This window comes from Suncus etruscus, chromosome X, assembly GCF_024139225.1.
Source record: "Suncus etruscus isolate mSunEtr1 chromosome X, mSunEtr1.pri.cur, whole genome shotgun sequence".
Lineage (NCBI taxonomy): Eukaryota > Metazoa > Chordata > Mammalia > Eulipotyphla > Soricidae > Suncus > Suncus etruscus.
The window spans coordinates 67,249,686-67,272,360 of NC_064868.1; the positions used below are offsets into that span (position 1 = coordinate 67,249,686).

Here is a 22,675-nt window from a genome sequence, read left to right on the forward strand (position 1 = left end):
ATATAAGTTTGTTTTCACCTATTTTATTCTATTTGACTTCACTTAATTTTATTTCCTCCAATCCCAGCCAGGTGAGGAAAATTACATGATATCATCTTTTATAGCCAAGTATTATTCCAGTGTGTTTATAGTAAAATTTATTCATTTAGTCACTTATTTGTGGACACTTGAGTTGTTTCTGAATTTTGACAATTGTGAACAATGCTATGATGAACATAGGAATGAACATTTTATTTATGAATAGAAGTAAATATCCAGAAGTGGTATTTCTTGATCATGTGGAAGCTTAATTCTTATGTTTTGAAATGTCTAAATTATTTTCCAGAAGAGTTGAACCAAACGACACTAGCACTAGCAGCAGATGAAGTATCATTTTCATTAAAATTCACACCAGACTGGCTGTTTGAATTATTTTTAATGTAATCCAGCCTCACTGGAGTGAGATAATATTTCATTGTTGTTTTGATTTATATTTTCTCAATGATAAGTAATTTTTCATATACCTACTAGTCAACTTATGTTTTATTTGTGGAAGTTTCTAGTCATCTCTTCTTCCAAATTTTGGAGAATTACTTTTTTTGTTGTTTCACCAGTATTTTATGTATCTTGGATATTAACCATTTGTCTAATTGGTGATGGGCAAATATTTTCTCCTACTTTGTAGGTTGTCTTTTTATTCTATCATTTATTTTATAGTGCAAATGATTCTTAATTTAATGTACTTCATTGGTTTATCTTTCCTTTTATTTTCTTGGCCAATAGAATTTAATCATCATCTAGAATCAATGTTATGAAAGATTCTGCCTATGTTTTTTGCGGTATTTCTTTCACTTCTTTTAAGTTTATTTTTTCATTTGTTTGGGAAACACGCTCAGTTATGTTCAGAGCCAATTCCCACCTACATGCTCAAGGATTGCTCAGAGAAGTGATCAGGGGACAATGTGCTGTTCAGATATCAATTCAGGGCTCCAGCATACGTTGTATGTGTTCCAGTACATTGAGCTATTCTCCCTGACATAAGGTATATTTTTCAAAACTTTTCTCTTGGGACTGAGTGATAGCACAGCCTGTAAGAAGCTTATCATACTTGGCATTCATAGCTGATTTGGGTTTGATCCCTGGAACTCCCACTAATCCTCAGCATGCCAGGAGGGATCCCTGAGAGCAGAGTCAGAAGTAAGCTCTGAACATTGAGGGTGTAATCCACAAATAAACCAATAAAAAATAAAACTTTTCTCTTTTCTACTTCACTATTTAATACAGGAGTAAAATAGAAAGTTATTAATTGATTTGGTAGTCTTGTACTTTAGAATGTTTGCTTATTGGTCCTGAGTTTCCAGGTGAAATCTTTAAGATTTGTAATCTAGATTATCATGTAATTTGCAAACACTGAAAATTAACTGTTTCATTTCTAATTTGGATTACTAATTAAAATTTCTTGATTAATTTTTAGTTTTAAAATGTTTTTTTCAGCTTTTATTTTAATGTTGATTAACACCACAAAACTGTGATACAGAAAGACTGCTGATATAAAATCTATATTTCTCATGATAGTGCATTTATTTTGTGTTCCAGTATATGGCAAATACTGGAAAGTATTCCAGTAAATAAGAATATATATTTGTTCTGCAAAAGCAAGTCTTGTTCATATCTTTTAAACCCAGCTCTTCCAAGTCCTCATTTAACACTATTTCTTCTTATATATTATTTACTTTTATTCTGATTTGTTTGGGGGACACACCCATCAGTGCTCAGGGATTAATTCTGGCTCTGTGCTCATAGAACAAATTTCTGGGAGAGTGCTCAGGAGATCAAATGTTTATCAGGGGTCTAACCCAGATTTTGCTTCATGTAAGGCACATTCATTATCTCTCTTGCACACTTTAATGAATTTTTGTCTGTTCAATCTAACCAATAAGTGACTTGGTTATTAAAGTCTTCTACTGTTCTGCCACCAGAAATAGGCCCATGCTGCTGGTGTCCATGGGGTCCTAGATGGAAAGACTCTGAAAATATCTCAATCTTTTTTATTTGGCCCAGGGCCTATGAAAAACACCTAGGCCAGGAGAGAGAGAAAAGGGGAGAGAGATGGGTTTGTGACTAGGGTAAGGTCAGATTGAGGTCCAGGTAAATATATTTGTTTTAAAATAAAAGGATACAGTTTAAAGTAGCCAAAGGTCTGTCCAAATTAGGGATAAAAACAGTAGCCAGGGGTATAAACAGTTCAATTTGATGGCTTCTTCAACTGTTTCTTCTAACTGCCAACAACTCTTCAGGCTCAGTTTTCCACAAAGAATGGTGATAGTCTCAGCCAGCCAATCACAATTAGGGTCTTAGTTAAAGAAGCAACCCCTTTTATGGCTGGCTATTGCTGGACTGTAGGACTAGATCTCCCTCTTTCTTTTCATATTTAAAAGTTTTAGGGGAGGTAGATCCAGGTAGGCCATATACAAAGGGCTGTAGTTTGATATCTTCAGATGTAAGCAGAAGTATTAAGGATGGCTGTTTTTCATAGTTAAGTGCTTTAGCTGATGACATCATCATATCTGCACAGGAGAATCAGGAGCTAGCACATTTCAGTGGTCATGTTTTAAGTTTCAGTTTTTCACTGCTGGGAGGCTTTTCACTCCGTTGTCAAGGGATGAGACAGGAGAAATGGAAACATTTTTTTAGTAAATATAAGATATCAATAAGACCTTACTTACCTATAATTAGATTTCCATTTCAAAGCTGCATGTGGAGGTGAGAACTATCTGAAAAAGAGAGAAATTGAGACATAACAATGGAAAATTATTAAAATTTTATAAAATTAAATTCTAAACCTATAACTACGTTGAAATGTAAATTCTGCACTCAGGGAAATAGGAAGACACAATAGTTTACTTTTGCTATTTTCTGCTAATGCAATGTCAGGACTTTTCTTTTTTATCACTAACTAATATAAATAAAAACTAACTAGGATCTTCTTTGTTCAAAAAAAGGAAAATAAAATAAAACAAGTGACTATTTAAAAATCTTTTTTTTTTTTTTTTTGCAGTGAGATAACAGAGTTTTATTTACATCCGTAGCCACATGACATCCTCAGGGTAAGTGGGATCAGCAATAACTTACTTTAAAGGCTATGATCATTTTCTTCAGGCTGTTGAGATGGCACCTCCAGCTTATAGTAATAATGATCTAAAAGACTTACAAGTGTGTGGGGGTGGGCGGATTCCTGTAGGATTCTGAAGACCTTACCCACTGTGCTGTCGCTCCCGCCTACTTTTTAAGTACACTATCCATGACAATGTATCAGAGAAATCTAAACTAAGAATTGTCCAGCTCATAACTCTGTCATTAATATGTACATTTGGACTGCCAAGAACATTTAAGTTTCTTCTAGAATGCAGGGGAGGAAAATGCTGTGGGGCCTTATTTGCATTCTGGCTGGATTTCCTTATTGGAATTTTAGTCCCACTAGGCTATAAACAATTCTGGAACAAGTTTTGCCTCCCTCTTGCCTGACAATATACTGTACACCAGGGGTCTCAAATGGCCCTCCGTACAACATTTTGTGGCCCCCTGCCCTAGAGGAATCTTTTTTTGTTTTGTTTTGTTTTAGTTGTTTGGGTCACACCCCCCAATGTTCAAGGCTTACTTCTGACTTTGCATTCAAGGATTACCCCAACTTTGCCTCCTGCGGCCTGCAGGTAAATTGAGTTTGAGACCCCTGCTGTACACTGAATCATAGATTTTGGTTCCCACAGAAGATAACACACTCAGATAAAACTTGTCAAATAACACTTTATAGGGGAGGGGATGCCAGTACTTTAAGAGGTACTTTTCCATTATTTATATATTATTTGGACTTGGGGGGGGGCACATGTGTCTGTGCTCCAGGATCATTGCTGGCAGGGCGTGCAGAACCATATGTGGCGTTGGGGTTGAAACCTGGGTCAGCTGCATGAAAGGCAAACTACTAGATCTCCCGCTGCCTTTCATTTTTGTTTTTAACCCAAGACTTTTCTCCACATAAATTGTCTTTAATTTTCTGAAAGTATTTCTCCACCTCAGGTAAGCTCACTAAAATGCCTTAGAATCATTGTTTGTCCAAGAAAATTCATGCCCTAATTCATATTATGTAGGTTGGTAATAGCTTCTTTTGATATCTTTAACCTTTTTATGGCATGAAGCATAATTATATTATTATATTATATAAAAGAGGATCATCTCTATTGCCTTAACAATTTTTTTTACAGGTTGGACATTTGGTTTTGTTATGTATTTATTTTGTTCTTTGATCTAATTGAGAAGGATCCCTGAAATACATAGATGGTAAAACTTTAGTTTTTCTCCTAGCCTGACTAGTTGTCAAGGCCTCTATAAACTATTTGGCTTATCAACCTAGAAATAACATGTTAAACATTTTTTGCTCTGTAGTGAAATCAAAAGAAAGCATAAAGTGATATATGTAAATGTGTACAGATAATTTTGACAGATAACCTAGAAAGTCTTGGGTTTGGTTTTGGGGCCACAACCAGTAATGCTCAGGGGTTACTCCTGAATCACTGTTGAGGTGCTCAGAGCAACATATATGGTGCCCTGTCAGCTACATGCAAGGCAAATACCCACCCCTCCCTGCTATACTACTTCTGGTCTGGCCCTAACCTCCTGGTTTGACCAACAGAAAGCTTTTTTGCCAGAGAAGAAAGGTGATGGCAGCGGGACTTCACAAAAAAACGTCCACTGGCATTTTTCTTCCCAGACATGCTCCTAGAGCCTGGTGTCTCCTGGGCAGGAAGTTGGAAATCATATAAACCAGCATCAGTGGAGTCTCTCAGGGTTCTTAAGGTTTTGTTTTTGTTGTTGTTGTTTTTTTAAGAAAAGACTAAAACATGTAACTCTGCTTTGAAGGTAAAATCAGAGGTGGTTACATGTTAGTAATTTTATAACGATCAAAGACAAGCTTTTCCAAAGGTGCCAAGACAGTAGTGCAGTGAGCAAGAGGTCCCCAACTAACTGGGATTCACAAGTGTGGCGCTGAAGCGTCAGCTTCACAGAGTGTCTGGTATTCAGCTGTGACAGCCCTGAGAAGCCACAGTCCAAGGGCATTCAACCTCATTCACCGCCTGTTGCCACTCATTTATGTCAACGTCCTGAAGATCCAGCAGATCCCACTGCAAGAGAGATTTTCAGTTCGGGGCAGACGCTCCCTATTGTGAGTGATACAGTAATATTTCCCTACATGTATGCACAAACACATTACAGACACTTCATATAAAGTTGTACATCACATGAAGCAGAACCACAGAGTACCCTAGAATATACAGAGAGAGAATGCATGCATAGAACCTGGTGAAGCACAAACCCCACGAGAATTTACACTCAAGTTTGTCTGGGATGGTCTTTATCTACTGAGAGGCAACATTTTCTCTAATACTTTGGACATTGCCCCTCGCAACAAGTTTAAGTTAAAATGTTCCTTAGGTACAGACAGTTACAGTAAGCAGACAACACACTCTTTCTAATATACCAAATGTTTCCAAGGCAAAGTTACTGAAAGGATCTCCCGCATCCCTAATGGAATCTCAAGCTCTAAGGGGAAGGTTCGGAGAGGACGGGAAGGGCGGTCTGGTGGGTGGCTGCAGGGTCCTCCGGCGGGTCCTCGGGCTCAGGTGCTTTTCTTCTCATCACCCAGTAAATTCACAGCCGCTTTCTTGGCTTCTTTAGTGATGGTATCCGCAGTCTCTTTGGCTTTGTCCTTCAGGTCTTTCACTACATTGTCGACCTGGGACTCGTGCTTCAGGAAAATGGGCCGGATGATCCGCTTGTACAAGAGATCAGCACCGTTGGCAGGGCTGGGGGCCATGCACCACAACAGGAAGCCACACTTGAGCATGTAGTAGAAGGGGAACCATGAGAGGAAGAGGTCTGAGAAGAACTCAGCGATGCAGAACACTCCGTACACCACCCAGTAGGTGAGCCATTGCGTGTCATCTTCTTTGTTGGGACTCTCTATGGCTTTGATTGAGACGTAGGCCGGGTAGCCGAAGCCGATGAGGTTGCACAGCAGCGACGCTCCGCAGCCGAACGCCAGGTACAGCGCCACCAGCGCCGCGACGCCGAGCGCGATGTAGCAGCGGTCCACGCAGCTCTTGGCCTCCAGCCGCGCCAGCAGGTCGGTCAGGCGGTTCTGCTCGTGCAGGAACTGCTCCAAGCGGCGCCTCAGGTTGGCGGCCATGGCGGGAGGGAGAGAGGGACGGAGGGACGGAGGGACGGAGGGACGAGGGAGCCGCGGGCCTGGGGCGGGGGCTATTTAAAAATCTTAATAAGCTTAAAGAAATATGTAAATGCAGTTTAAATGCTTGAAGTAAAGGTAGTTTTTTCACAGCCTTTAAAAAGGATAAAAAGGGGGGCCGGGCGGTGGCGCTAGAGGTTAGGTGCCTGCCTTGCCTGCGCTAGCCTTGGATGGACCACGGTTCGATCCCCCGGTTTCCCATATGGTCCCCCAAGCCAGGGGCGACTTCTGAGCGCATAGCCAGGAGTAACCCCTGAACGTCACCGGGTGTGGCCCAAACCCCCCCCCCAAAATAAATAAATAAAATAAAAAGGATAAAAAGTCCAGAATCTCTCTGGGATTTAAATTTGATGAGTTCTTATGGAATTCATAGCTTCATTTTTTGGCAGTGCCTTCTGTGGAAATGTAAGTGTATCCTCTTCCTCTGATGATCAACTTTCCTGCAACACAGTCCTTGTCAATTTTCACCCAAGTAGGTGAGTTAATTATCATTTGAGTTCTTAAATCTTCCTGGAAATATATTTTTCAGTGGCTGTGTATGGTTCTCCTTGCAGTAGACGTAGAAAATTTAGAGTAAAAATGATATTAATAGAAAGTCAATTGGAGGCATTACCCATTTTTTGTTTTTCATTGTGTTTTATGTATTATATGCATGCATTCAACTATCATTTATCATTGTGGATTGCAGTGTATTCCTATTATGTGATCTATCTGCAACTAATTACAAAAAATCTTGGAAAGTTTTACTGGTATATGCTGGTCCAATATCCATCTCTATTGTATTTGGAATTTCCATAACTGAAAAGCATGCAATAAAAACCCTTATTTTTCTCTTTCTGATAACATAGGGATTTCCCATATAAATTTGAAAGGTCTCAATGACCACATGCAGATATGGTTTGTTTGGAAAAAATTAACGTGGGCCACATATATTTGTCATAGTTCTTTTCATCTGAGACCACTAGGTATAGCTACTGTCACATGAGTTTTGCAGTGCAGAGGAGCGCAGACAAAACATCTCTGAATAATATGTATGACTTGTCTTAGTGGAATTTGATATTGTACTTAAAGGCAATGGACATTTGTATGTAGAACATCATGTTCTTCCACCAGTGATATAAATACTGGCATTGCAGTGATCAGCTAATTCAGTTCCTAGAGCTATTGGACCAGGGTGACCAAAATGGGATCTTATGTGCATGATATAAACATGTTCTCAGCACTTTTATAATATGGCTTGTAGTTGTAGAAGTAGGTGTTGTACCACAGGATTGTGAGCATTAATAGATGCAGTAACAATACCCAGGAAAAGGCCAACTATGTATGCAGAATTACTCATAATATTACAGGGACCTGACACATGTAATAATAGGTAAATTAAGATAGAAAGATAAACTTATTTTGTAGAGTTATAATTAGTGCATACTGTTGTGGTCAGGGATGGACCAAATATTCCACCTTTCCTTGAAGATGATCCATCAATATGAAACACAGTCACGTCTAGAGATGATTGAAGAAATTATAAAAAGTGTTCTTTTAAAAATATTTTTCCAGAGCAAGATTTTACATGTTATACACTACATAAATGGTATTTTAATAGTTTATTCAAAGGAGAGGGAACTTCAAAGCTCATATGAGGATGTTATGATAAATTTGCCAGCAGATAACTTACAATTAGCAATAAAAGAATTCAGATGATGTCACCATATGAATACATGGGTTATATTTTCAAACTCACAAAATCCTCAAAAAATTCAATCTTCCAGAAAGATCTGAAAACACTCAATGCCTTTCAAAAATTGCTGGGTGATATTAATTGAGCCAGTCCCTCTCTTTGTATCCCAAATTCAGAACTAACTTTTCCTTACCTTAGAAGGAAAAACTTTTCCTTACCTTAGAAGGTTTTGCTTCCTTGAATAGCCCAAGACAACTGATTCCAGGGGCTCAGAAGGAACTGGACTTTTTATGGACCACTTCCAGAAGACCTGTGTCACTGGCTTTTCCCACAGAGAGAAGGTATGGATATTACTATTTGCAGCACCAAAATCATCAACAGCTGCCATTGTTCAGTTATCAGGTCATCTGGAAACAACGTACAATCATGCCATACTTAGAACTAATACCTAATTTAATTATTAAAGGGAGATCTCAAATTCACATTTTATTGGGATATGACCTTGATATCGTAGTCCTGCCAGTACCTCCAAAATAAAATCGAATCAATACATTACTAACACTCAATGAAGTTCTGCAAAGAGCTTTGGCTGAATTCTCAGGGGAACTTTCTTCACATTATCCAGCAGAAAAAATTGAAACATTTTAAGAACACTTTTTATAAATTCTTCAATCACTCATACCTGAGCACTGATGAACATCGTCTCCAAAAAATGTAATAAAGGTCAAATATATATATATATATATATATATATATATATATATATATATATATATATATATAGTGTTAATAGAGTTATTGGAAGAGCTGGGCTTAAGAGATGTGTACAAAACTTGCTTTTGCAGACAAGGACATAGAACGAAATCAACAAAATATTGACACAGTTGGTGTCAGTATAAACAGTAAAAGAGGAAAAACAGTCAACTGAAATCTGTACATCAATTCCTTATGATTAAAAAATAGCGAATGAAATTAGTTTAATGTATTTTTAGTGAATGGGGATAATGTAGAAGCAATCTTTTATGTCAATCACTGCCAGGGGTCCTTATAACAGGCAGAAAACTTAGCTAAAATCAGGGCCTTGTGACAGGCATATAACTTTGCTAAAATCAGGCCACTGCAACAAGCAGAGAGCTCTGCTAGAAGCAGGCAGCCCTGAGAAATAAATGTAACCATTTAAGGCTTGTACAGGGACAAATAAGGCATAGAACTTTAGCCCTGGGAAACTGTGTCTATCTAAAGTTCCCATTATCTGTTCATTCCAACTTGCCAGAGATGGATCCAGTTATCAGTACACCCCGGCCGGATGAAGATGGGTCTCATTATCTGTACATTCTGGCCTACTCACCAATGGGCCCTGTTATCTGTGTATTCTGGCCTGTTCAATGTATCTATCCCCTATCGACATGTGTACATGCAGAACTGTGCCTGCAAAAAGTATATAAGCCAGGCCTTGTGTTTCAATAAACTGATTTGGATCTGGAATCCTTTTCCCACTCTTTTCTGTCTCCGTGTCTGTTATTGTGTCTTTGTGTATGTGCAACCTCCCTCCGAGAAAGAATAACCCACATCTTAAATGCTGCCCCCCGCAGGCAGGGGCACCCACAAATCACTCTTAGATGCCTACTTCTAGCAATCATTACAGGAGAAGAAAGGGCAGATTGAAGGGTAGCCATTGGAATCATCATGGCATTAAAATTACACATCTCAAGCAATAGTCGCCTTTTGCCTGATTTTTTTGGTAGAACAAAGATCAGAGAGTTTCATTCAGAAAATTATGCTTCTATGTGTTCCGATTTTAATTGTTCCTCTACTAAATTTGTAAGTCCCCTTAGTTTTATTTCACTAAGGGAACACTGACTTGTCCATACAGGATGATTAGATCTCCACTGTATGCTCAATGGTGGTGGGTGCTGTAACTCAGTGACTCTGATTAGAAAATGCAAGTCCTCTGGGTTATGAGCTATAGGAGTGGCAGATGGATTTATAGATAGAGGAGTGGTGAATTCAGCATGCCATGGACAGTGTAAATCCCATCCCCATACATTCATGGGCATAGGAGCCAAATAAGGTTGAAATGTGGCTATATTTCCTTTGTGATAATGGCTTTTAACCTCCTAGCACTCAGTCTAATGGAGTAAGAAGGCATATTGCCTATTCCTGGTAATATAATGTAATGCATTTTATTTCATCTGATATCTGGAATCTTGAATTAGTTATATTCTCTGTGAATAGCTACTATTCTAAATTAATGTGTAGACACCTTTGAATATAACTTTAGATTTATTTTATTGAGGGTTATTTTATTAATTTGGTTTTATGGGTGTACATCCAATGGTATTTAAGATCTATTACTGATACTGTGCTCAGGAGTGGCCCTAGGCAGGGCTTGAAGGGCAATATAGCAGTGATAGGAATCAAATCACATTTGGTACATGAACTATATCTCTGGACCCAGATTATTTGAAAGAAAAAAATGTGTTCCCAAATTTGATTTAAGTTATTTTTTACTGATACTTAATCATAAACAATGACATTAAATACCTTAAGATGATGTTTCTTATATAACTAAAAAGACAAAAATTGGTAATTTAATAACATTAATTTAATATTTTTCATTGTGTTGTTTTATTTAGCTGGGTTTGAATTAAGCTAAAATTAAATTACAGCTCAGAAAATGAAAGAGTTGTCAATAGCATAGTAAGTGCAACTTGTCTTATTGCAGGCTAGGATGATTCAATTCCTCCACTACTTTCTTTCAGTTATCAAGAAATTTTATTGTGCATAGCATACTTGGTCTGTTTCTTATTACTAATAACAAATAAATTGATTCCTTATTTTCAAATCACCAATTCAAGTTGTACTAACTGGTCTAAATGTGCTTATAAATAGAAATACATATGTCTTGATAATATACAACAGTGTTCTTTTATACAGTCATTTTGATCAGTGATGCCAATGTCTATAGATCTCTATCACATTGAAAACCATTGATATAGAATACTCAGAATATTTTAACATTTTTAATAAATTAATTTATCATATGGTTAGTTCACACTTAAAGAAAGAAGGGTCATAGTTTCACTGCATATTTGAAATTAAGGGGAATATAGAGGACAATATAATTATTTCAAAAGGATATAAGAGATATTCAACAATATGCTGTTCTAAATGAACCGCAGCAAAATACTAATAGGTAGTCAAGATTACCAGTGAGGATATAAAGAGGGTGAGATAAGCAAACAACAAAATTAAACCAAAAAAAAAAAAGCTTATGACATACTATTTTTCTGGGATAGAGAAATAGTAGAGAAAGTAGGATGTTGTTTTACAAGTTTCCAACTCTGGGTTCTATCCCTGGAATACTGAGCCTCATCGGGAGTGATCCCTAAGTGCAGTCAGGAATAAATCTGAAGCATAGCTGAATATGGTATGAAAAATATGTATATATGTACAACAGTTTATAAATAACACAACACCCTTTCCAATACATTTATGTAACTTTTAGATAATTTCTTTATAGTGACCAAATATCTAAAATAATATATTTGGGTGGCTGGAGTGATAGCACAGCAGTAGGGCATTTGCCTTGCACACATCCAACCTCTAATCAACCCCAGTTCATTTGCGGCATCTTATATGGTCTCCCGAGCCTTCCAGGAGCAATTTCTGAGCACAGAGCCAGATGTAACATCTGAGCATCGCTGGGTGTAACCCCAAACCCCCCCCCAAATAAAAATAAAATAATATATTTGGATGACTTTCCATGTTGTTGTTCAGCTGGGATTCCTGCAAGTCTCCTGCCCTTTACTGGTGGTCAATCTTGACTTTTAGTGAGAACCAACAGCATTTTAATAAATAATAATAATTATTATTATTATTGGTTCTGTGGCCATATGTGGCAGTGCTCAGGGCTTGCTTCTGGCTCTGTGCTCAGGCACTACTTTTTGGCCCTCAGGGTACCATTTATAGTGCTGGGGTAGGTTGAAACAAAGTAAGTTGAGTGTAAAGCAAACATCTAATCTTCTATACTATTTCTCCAGCCCCTGGCAGCAGTCTTAAATAAGGAAATGGGACATTATACAAATGACTCTGTGGTGGTGTAGAATATATGTTGTTAAAGATATCCATTGGAAGAAGATATACCTAAGGAAATCAAACAATAGATTATTGCGCAATCTTTATGTAGAGAGCTTACAATGAAGTGAGAATTGAGAAGGGAGGCTTGATATGAGATATTTTTGGTTCTGATCATTTCAGGATTAGATGAACTGATAAACACAGAATAACTAGTTAGTAGAGATGCAGCAATTCTGGTAAGAATAGATATGAAGCCATACTATGTAATAGTATAAATAAGGGGGTAGCGCTGGGAAAGGATGAATTGTACACAATTTCTGGAACAGAAGTCTCAAGATATTTTGATTGAGTAGATTCTTGGAGAAAAGTGGAATGGGGAAGAATGATCTTCAGATTAAAAAAAAAACACTATACTATACCATTCATAAAGTTAATATAAATAACAACAATCACATATCTTTCTGGGTTCCTTCTATTAGTGTCCTTTTGGAATTGTCTTTTAGACAAAACTTTTCTAGAATATACTGGTGTATTTTCTGGAGTTTTTTTTTTCTGGACCACACCCGTTTGATGCTCAGGAATTACTCCTGGCTAAGGGCTCAGAAATTGCCCCTGGCTTGGGGGAGGACGATATGGGACTGCGGGGGAATCGAACCACGGTCCTTCCTTGGCTAGTGCTTGCAAGGCAGACACCTTACCTCTACCGCAACCTCACCGGTCCCTGGAGTATTTCTTAAATATTTTTTAGAATATACCGGCATCTCAGTGTATTCAATAAAACTGGGGCTGGAGTGGTGGTGCAAGCAGTAGGGCATTTGCTTTGCATGCAGATGACCCAGGACGAACCTGGTTTTGATCACTGGTGTCCTCCAAGCCAGGAGTGATTTCTGAGCACATAATGAGGAGTAACTCCTGAGCGTCACTGGGTGTGGTCCAGAAACCAAAAGCCAAAAGCCAAAAAAAAAAAACCCAACACAACATGTGGGGGCTTGCAATCATAAAAATACCTTTCTTAATCTAAAATAAATAATAGGCACTAAAGTGCACCACAGGTAAAATCTGGGCAGCTGGAGTGTCTTTTTTCTGACATGTACTAAAGAATGACTCTTTTTTTCTTAGTTCTTTTTTTCTTTTTTAACTAAGAAAAAAAGAGTCAAAGAAGAATAAGTTTCATAAAATGTTAAAATAGTAAATAAATATATATTTTTAAATAAATGACTTTCTATTGGAATATGTCAATGGCTGCTTTTGGGCTATGATTGCAGAGCTAAAAAGTTGCAAGAAAGATTCTCAGTGTCTAAAATATACCTGTCTCTTTATAGAAGTTTTCTGACTTTTGTCCTATAAGACAGGTACTGTTCTAGAACTTCCATAGTGTATGTCTTCCATTTTCTCAAAACATAACACTAGATTATAGAAACAAGGATTAATTTGAACATTAACAGATTCAATTTATAAAAATTTAATTTATTAAGGCACAGGTAAAGAATTATCTCCTTCATATGTTAAAAATGCTTATTTGCCTGCTTAAACACCACAATTAATTTCAAATACAATACTAAAGCTAAAATTTTAAATAGGAGGGTTTTGCAAGTAACTTTTCAGTTACATCTTATCATTCTTTTCCCCGCCAATCACCACTGAATTTTTCATTTCTCAGATAACAGAAAAAGTGACGTTTTCAAGAGATATTTAGTATTTACTTCATCTAGAAGTGAATACATTCTTTGTCCACCTTTCAGTTCTATGCCGTTATTTACTTTATTTGTTTACCATAAAGAAATGAAAAGCAATGAAGGGTGGGGGTGAAAATGCAAAACATATCCAGTTTCTACTGCAGGCAAGACGTGCTTGTCACTTTCCCCAATGTCTTATTTTTCAAAATTTCAAGGATAGGGCAGAGTTTAGCTTACTGGGTTGAAAAGAGGGCATGGGGTGGAGATCTGAAACTTTGCAGGCTAAAGCCATTTTATATTGCTGGAGCAGCATACCCAGTGGTGCTGGGGATAAATCTAGGTATTCACTTTGGAATCATAATTTCCTAGTTTCGGCGTAGGGAATGAGCAAAAAATTGGAACACATGATACAGAAAACTGAACACACCAACAATGATAGAACAGAACCTCTAAAACCGGAAGGACTCTATCCTAGGCCTTGTCCTAATACCTGCGCAAATACCAAGATTGCTAGCTACAGTGGCCTGATTTTCTCATCCTCAACCAAGATGAAAGATTCCTGACGCCACAAAAAAAAAAAAAACAAAACCCTGGGATATGGCAATGAGTATGTATGGAGCCAGTGGTTGTTCCCATGACAATATGCTTCAAGAGTGGAGAAACCCTGAATCTCTTAGGCCACGGGAATTTCCTTCCTTTCCCAATACTTACTGTGCCAATGGGAAAAAAAAGTGGGGAGAACACCAATCCCTGCCACTCCAGCATTCCTTTTTCTTGTTTTGTTTGTTTTTGACATAATTTTTCTTTTCCTTTTTCTTCCACTTTTTTCCTTCTCTTTCACTCTTGTGGATATTTGGTGATTTTTTTTCTTAGTAGTTGATACCAAATTTTTCTTCTCTTTTCCTTAACCTTTTTATCTCCAACAGAATAGCATAACTTGAATCATTTAGCCTCATAAATTGAGGGGGGGGGAATGATGGTGCCAGGACCAGTCATATGAACATGTAGTGCAAATAAAAAATGACCAGACTGGAACACCAAACGGAAAGTCAATGATAGAATAGATAACCAATCTACAAAAAGCTGTAAAGTGGAGACCAGTTACACTAGTATTCTGGGGGGTAAAGAGAGAGATTTGGGAGACATGTTGGGAACAGGAGGGGGGGGAGGACATTGGTGGTGGGAATGCCCTTCATTCATTGTCACTATGTACCGTAAATAATTCTGTGCAATGCACTTCAGTCACAATAAAATAAATAAATACATACATTTTAAAAATAAAAAAAAATCTAGGTATTTACACTTGCAAGGCACATGCTATACCTCTTGAACTAGATCTCAAAGAGATTTTTTTGTTGTTGTTTGTTTTGGGCCACAACCATCCATGCACAGTGGTTACTCCTGGCTCTGCACTCAAAAATCACTTCTAGGAGGTGCTCCTGGAACTTATGAGATGCTGGGGACTAGAACTCCAGTAGGTTGCATGCGAGGCAAGTGCCCTACCCCTTGTACTATCCATATGCTCCCCTCTTTTTTTAAAAAAAAAATACTGCCCTATATCTATTCTAGATTCAAAATATTCAGTCCAGATAATGATGTAACCTTTCTCCTTTCGTTGCCTCGAGGAAGGTGAAAAACGGGTATTTTTCTCCTAAGCAATGTTTTCAGAAGCTCCTGAGGACCCCCCCAAACTCGCCTACTGACACTTGGGCAGAGCAGAAGTCCCCCCACCCCCCATGGAAATCAGGGTTCTTTAAAGCTGGCCGGGGCTTCTGGGTGGTTTTCCGAGTGTGCTGTGAAACTTGCCCCCCTCTAACCCCGCCTCCACCCCCTTTTGCCCCTACCCCTGAGCAAGTGTCGCGTGACGTAATGCAACCTCAGCAAGTCAGCCGCGCTATAAAGGAGGACACGGTGGCTCGCCTCCCCGACGCAGAGTCGCTTGTGATTGGCTCCGTGTGCGGAACCTCGGAAACCCAATGTTCAGACCTTACGGCTCCTTAGCAGCCTCCCCTAGAAATCCGGAGCTTGATCAACGTCCAATCCGCGGCGGCGGCGGCAGGAGGTAAGGCGACTCCTGGGGAAAAAGTAATGGCACTTGGGGGCGCGGGGCGCAGCGTGGCGGCTGTTGGGAGAGGAGATGCGCCAATCGCGCTGGCGGGGGCCGGGAACAATGGAAGTGGCTTCTCCTCCCGCAGCTTCTCCTCCCGCCTAGGCAGCCTTTCTTTCTCGGCTTGGTTTGGGGCTCGAGGATCGGAGCCAAGTGTGGGATCCCCCAGCCAAGCTGTCTTTCTGCAGGCCAGAGTCCCGGAGGGCGCGCCTTAGGTGAGGCCAACGGTCTCGTTGAGGGCGATGGGAAAATGGCGGAAAACAAAACGGTGGAGTGAAGAACGCGCCCCCCTCGGCATTTTTCTCACAGCGATCTCCCCCCCCTTTATTCTTTCGATTCACACCCCTTCACTCCCCGATCCCTTCTTGGACCTCCCCTTCCCCCCCTAAGCTCCTCCGACACGCCTCCGGTGGTAACCTTGAAACGTGCAGTGGTGGCAACCGAGGCGACCAAGTACTGAATTGGATCTTTTTTTGTTGATGGGGAGGGGAGCCGTCAGAAGCGGGGGAGGGAGTCGCGGAGGAGGGTTTGTGCGGCTCCTGTCGCCTCTCGAGCACCACCATTTTGGTTCTCAGCCCTTTCTCCTGTAGCTAGACCGAGGGGACTGGAGGAGAGCTTGGCTCGCGGGGAGCAGCGGTGTCAAAGCGCTACGCAGCTGCCGGGGAGGAGAGGGAAAAGGGCTTCTCCTTGGCTTCGCTTTTGCGGGGCGAAGGGCCTCTTGTTTGCTTTCCGATCTCCCCAGACGGATCATTTAGGTGAGGACACGTATGTGCTTTTTTTTTTTTTTCGTTCGAAATGATCGAAACTTGGCTCGGGTCCCGGGGAAGGAAGACTGAAGCGGGAAGAGGGTTGCGTCCAAAACTGCAATCCTGATACTTGCCAGAGCTCCTTTGTTTCCTGTGTGTGTGTGTGTGTGTGTGTGCAAATATTGCTCCTCGAGCGTTTGTTCTCTTGCTCTGCCGTTGTCGGTTTGACTCTTGAATCCTTTCCTTTCTTTCCAGCATGAAATCATAGATAGGTCCGGAATGAGCTATGTTTGGAGAAGAAGGATGAGGAAAATGTTTCTTATTTTATTTTTTTTTTTCGTTCCAGGGAGCAGATTGAATTAAATCTGGTCCTTGACAGGGATGGAGAGATGTTTTTCTTAAAGCAGAGTATCTGCCTTCTATGAGGATGTGGGAAGAGAAAGACAGCTAGCTGTTTTTTGGTCATTAAATACTGCTGTTTTCTTACCTGATTTATTATGAATCCTTTGGAAAATTCTTGTCTGGGGAAAAGACATCTCCAATTGATTGTTTACCAGACATTGTGATACTTCCCATGATAGTTTCAATACATAGGAAACTGTTTACATTTCAGTGAGTTCTAGTGCTTAATTTACCTCCTATAGTTGAACAAGGATAATGCTTGCCCTTGATTGTTTCTCTATCATTTTCCAAAAGAAGTTGTTGCTAGTAAATGTTGAATGTGCTTTAGTGAAAATTTGACACTTGGGTAGATATTTCAATGTTTGAGCATTCTTTTTAGGATAACAAGAGTTATTTTCGTTGGAACCTCTGCTTTTTAGATGAACAGATTTGAACTTAGAGTCCTTAGCAGCTTTACCCTTCAGGTTAAATTGTAAAGAGAGATTGTGGCAGGGAAAGCAAACCTGACCCGCACAGGACCTCATCCCCAGCACTGCATTCTCCACATGGCTTCCTTAACACTACCGGGGACTTTCCCGAACAAAATAGAAAAAATTAAGTTGTGTGTAACAAATTGTTCGAAAATGTTTCAAGGTATCTAATTCTGAATTATTTTTTTGCAGTTGGTACAGAAAACATTTTTGTCAGAGAAAAATGCCATAACTCAGACGGGAAAATAACAAAAATAAATTGCTGCAGACTTTATTTTATAAGTATATGTAAGGAAATATACAATTTCAAGACAAGTCTCAAGGTGATTAATATGTTATCTTATTTATTCATTATGAAAAATAAGTGTTGAAACATTTTAAGGTATATGTAACTGTTTTATTAGTTATTTGATAAATAGTGCACTGTCTTAAATGTTAAAAGCAATGCCTATTATGATTTAATTTATTTGTGTGGAAGTATAGTAGCTTATTGGGAATTCTCAGTCTATTGTTTTCTGCTGGAAAACAGAAAAGAACGTGGTACTTAAAAAAGAAAATGGGTAAGAATTTCTAAAAATTGCAATCTTGCTCACAAAAAATAATTCTATTACTGAATTTTTATGTATGTCACATATTGATTAATATTGTTGTATTCCCAACTCAGATGTTCTTAGAGGTTACCCATGAGACATTCTTACTCCCTTGTATGTATAGAATTTTAAGTAAGGCAAGGGAAATGATCTTAGTGATTACTTGTCATTAATTATTATTTTTCATGGAAGTTTCTAAAACTTTTATTCACTGTTCAACCTCACATTTTCTATAATCTAGACAACTTAGTAAACACTCCTAACTACAACTAGATAAATATTTTTAGATTACATATTTTGTTGTGATTTAATTAAATATAATGTTTAAAGGGAAATATATGTATTTACCTATAATTGTAGCAGAATGACCAGTGCATTTGTTGTCTTTAATTTCCATTTTTATTTTAGGACCTTAAAGTAGGATAAGTAATTTGAAAAGAAATAGATTACGCCCTTTCAAATAGCTAAAGTTAATAAGACTATCATTAATGAAATATATTATACAATGGCAAGTATACTGTATTCCAAAGAAACACTATGCTCAATATTTGTGCATAATTGATCTTATCTCTGCCATAGTTACAGAAGCAGGTGTGTTTCCTAAGTCTTTAAAACTGTGAGATTAGCACTAGTAGAGGCAAGAAGTCCTTATTGGCTCAAAGAACTACAGGGAAATTAGGTTACAACTTTGTGAATTATAGTAGAACCTGAGGAGTGAGGTGAATCACATCTTCATTTGCAGAACTTACTTGCAGGGCTCATCTGGATCTAGAAGAAATGGATGAGAACCACAGGATGACTTTCACTAATACTAGACACCTGAAACTTCCAGTAATGTATAATATCCCAACTAATGTCTACTGCCATCTTGTTCTCTTTTTTTTTCTTTTATTAACACATTTTAACTGAAACTTCAGTACTACAGTTTTATATCTTTCCTTGCTTCTGTCAACTTTCTCATGGCTCATAAGCCTTACTATTTCTTATTCTCCATTATCTTTGTTTTATATTCTGCTATTTGGCCTTTTTATTTATGGTTGACACACATCAAACATCTAATCAAAGATTATGTTTATTTTCTTTGTAATGAAATTTCTATACTTAGTAAAGAGGCATATTTAATATTTTTCTTAAAACAACTGACTTCGTCCTAAATATATTTAACCTACTTAAAAATTATTTATTTTGCAGGTATCTGTGATTGATCTTTGCTAAGTATGGATTCAGGTGGTGGAAGTCTTGGATTACATACATCAGATTCTAAAATGGCCCATACCATGATTATGCAGGATTTTGGTAAAACATTTTCTTTTATGTATTTTTTTAATGCCAGAACATAGCAGAACATCAGAACTGGTGACTAAAGGGGAGAATTACATTGAAAACTTGCTCTTTTGCTAGGAAAATACATTTGTAGGGTTTGTCTGGTAAATTTATGTAACTTGAATTCAGGTGTATATTTTTGTAGCAAGTTTATGTTAAGGAATCTGGGAATATATTGGTATTAATTAACTGAAAATCAAAAAGTCAATTTGTGTTAACAATGCATCATTTTACACATATAGGAAATATAGAAATTTGATATTCTAAAATAAATTTTTATTGTTAATAAAGCTATAGAAAAATTATTTTCTTCTCTTCAAATAATTTTGATGCTTAAATAGTGATACAGGAAAATCGTGCTCTTGATTAATTGTAGTCTTATAATACTCAAAATTTATTGCTAATGGATTACATGGTTAATTTTATAAAGAAATCATACAACTCATAGTTTTGTAAAAAATATTTTATGATAATACAAGAATTCTGTGGTTAGTCAAGAAACAGCTGAATTTGGACAGAGCCTAAATTATAGGAATATCTGAAGTATAAGGTCAGAGTGAGACCAGATAAGAAAAGATTGAAAAAATGTAAACAAAAATGAGGTATTGAATGACAAATCTAAAATTAGGGATGGAGGTTTACAACTACTGATATTTTGTTTAATGAAACCCAGCTAAAAGTTTCAGATAACATGATTGAATATATTATTTTCTTTCTTTTTAAAAATTCACATACAGTGAATCAGAATTGGATTCTAGTTTTGATACTTTCAAATGAATGCCTAAATTAGCAAAGAATTTAATTCGCTTTTATGAATTGGCTGGACAAGATAACACATAAGGTCCTTCAGTGTTACGATTTCTTGACATTTTTTATCTGTTGAATAAAAGTGCAATTTGTACTTCAAGGTTGAATGTACTAGAGATCGAGATAACTCTGATGAGATAGTCATGAATTTATTCAGCTAAGAGTCAGAAGTAACGAGTCATGTAAATTATGGATAATTTGGAAAAGATTTTAAAGAAATACAGAAAAAAGAAAAAGTTAAAAAGAAGTACAGAAATTAATTCTAGAATGCGGAAGAGAAACATATTTTAGGAAACCTTGTGAATTCTTTGCTAGAGTTTTCAGACTACGGGCATACTTGAACTTCAGTATGATAAATGGGTTTTGGTTGAAATACCAACTTTAATTTAAAAATACAGTATTCAAAATTTAGTCTTGTATAAAGTTTCTCTCCTGCTGGGAGTTTCTTTTCATTTTCCTTTTACTTTCCATTAAACATTTGTTTCCCACAATAAAATAAAATAGGATTTCTAAGAAATCAGACTAATACAATATTTCCTCTAATACAAAAAAATAACAGCAAATACTATGAAGCATTTGGTAAAGTGCCAGAATCCTCTTCACTCCTGAAGAAAATGTCAGTTGACAATAAAATATTTCTTTCAGGGATTAGAAAAAAGATTTTAGTTCTTGCAAATATTTACTTGATGTTCTTCTCTTTTTCATTGTTCTTTCTTAATGTCTTTTAGTTTAATATTTTATATTTAATTTTTCATTTTCTTTTAGTTGCTAGAACGAGAGAACATGAATATTTAAATATATTTTAGTTGCTTTTTAGTCATACCCAGTGGTGCTCAGTAGCTTCTTCTGGCTTGGTTCTTAGGGTTACACATGGCAGTGCTCAAAGATACTATGGTACTATGATTTGAATGTATTGCTGCATACAAGAATGTGCCCCAGACCTTTGAACTATATTTTTGGCATTTTATCTATGTTAATTTTTCATACTTATATTTAATCATATACCATACAATTTATCAAATTTAAAATACATATTCTGTAGGTTTTAGGCTATTCACAGTGTTGTCTACACATCATCACAACTGTCCACTTCAGAATTAGTCAAGCATGATGTTTCTGCCTATCTTATATATTTGATGAGAGGAATCATGTAACTGGTTACCTTTTGTGCTTATCTTTTATTTAAATTTCAAGTTTTATTCATATTTTGGCATATATTGGCTTTTCATTCTACATAACAGCTAAATAATATTCCTTTATATGAATAGACTACTTTATCAATTCTTTAATTGATACATATTTTTGTGTGTGTGTTTGAGGTAGAAGTATTTCATAGTATTTCTGGAAACATGGGACAATATCTTGAAACACCTTTCATATGAATTGCAGAGACTTCATATCACATATAGACACAATTATTCTAATATAAACATTTTCCATCATAGACAAATTATTTATTTATTTATTTGTTTGTTTGTTTGTTTGTTTGTTTTTTGGGGCACACCCTGTGGTGCTCAGGGGGTTACTCCTGGCTCTGCACTCAGAAATCGCTCCTGGCTGGGACGATCATATGGGACGCCAGAGAACGAACCGCGGTCCTTCCTGGCTCAGCCCTGGCTCAGCCGTTTGCAAGGCAAACGCCCTACTACTGAACTATCTATCCGGCCCCTACACCGAAATTTTTATTCACTGTCCTTCGTCTTTTGGGGAGAAGTGAAATAAAAAATATTGAAAACTACTCAAAATTTTAAACTGATACTTTCATAGTATTATTAAAATTCATTGTAGGAAAAAAAATTCATTGTAGGGCCAGAGTGATAGTGCAGCGGTAGGGCGTTTGTCTTGCATGCAGCTTATTCTGGACTGACCTCGCTTAGATCCTGGGGCCCCGTATGGTTCCCTAAGCCAAGAGCAATTTTTGAGCGCATAGCTAGGAGTAACCCCTGAGCATCACCGACGTGGACCCCCCCCAAAAAAAAGTCATTGTAAAGCAAATGTCAGAAAATGCATTTACTTATATCAGAAAATGTTCGGCACCCCAAATATGTTTTTTTATATCTTGCCTGACTAGTTATGGCACTTGCATCTTAGGTACTTTACACGGATCATACACTTTATTTTTTATTTTTGAGATTTTTATCATTTCCAGTGTAGTTAATAACGATTTTGCATGCACATAATTTCAACACCATACTAATCACTGGTGTACCCATTACTTCTTCCAAGTACCCACCACCCCTCTCTTTCAAGCCCTCCAACTTAATTGTGTGGATCAGTTTTCCCATTAAGTTGTCTTTGCACTTTGGTTTCTATCTAGCTGTATGTCTTTATGTCCATATATAGGAGCTATAATTTTGTATATATCTCTTTTCTTCTGACTCACTTCTCTTATTGTTATATTTTCTAGTTCCAGCTATGCTCCTGCAAATTGCATGATCTTTAGAATTGCATAGTATTCTATTGTGTATATATACCACAATTTCTAGGTATCACATACCATATTCATTGTTCTTTCACAAATG

The 22,675-nt window shown here is 37.5% G+C and overlaps 3 protein-coding genes across 5 annotated transcripts in view; 2 read left to right on the forward strand and 1 right to left on the reverse strand.

Annotated features, from left to right (window-relative positions):
* The window catches only part of PCDH11X (protocadherin 11 X-linked), a 1,221,358-nt gene that overhangs the window by 182,084 nt on the left and 1,016,599 nt on the right, over positions 1–22,675 (forward strand). The gene's annotated exons all lie outside the window — the stretch shown is intronic.
* Positions 5,408–6,220, reverse strand: LOC125998600 (receptor expression-enhancing protein 5-like). Its single transcript, XM_049766638.1, has one exon. The coding sequence runs from the start codon at positions 6,218–6,220 to the stop codon at positions 5,651–5,653; it is 570 nt and encodes a 189-aa protein (XP_049622595.1). The 3' UTR covers positions 5,408–5,650.
* The window catches only part of ZNF711 (zinc finger protein 711), a 32,320-nt gene continuing 27,285 nt past the window's right edge, over positions 17,641–22,675 (forward strand). Inside the window, exons 1-2 of one of the 3 annotated variants that reach the window (XM_049766598.1) lie at positions 17,641–17,756; positions 19,215–19,319. In XM_049766598.1, coding sequence (XP_049622555.1) covers positions 19,241–19,319 — 79 coding nt within the window. In that variant the 5' untranslated portion in view covers positions 17,641–17,756; positions 19,215–19,240. Of the gene's footprint in view, positions 17,757–18,444; positions 18,860–18,982; positions 19,320–22,675 lie in introns of those variants that run through there. The other 2 variants (XM_049766597.1, XM_049766599.1) reach the window with 2 other exon arrangements.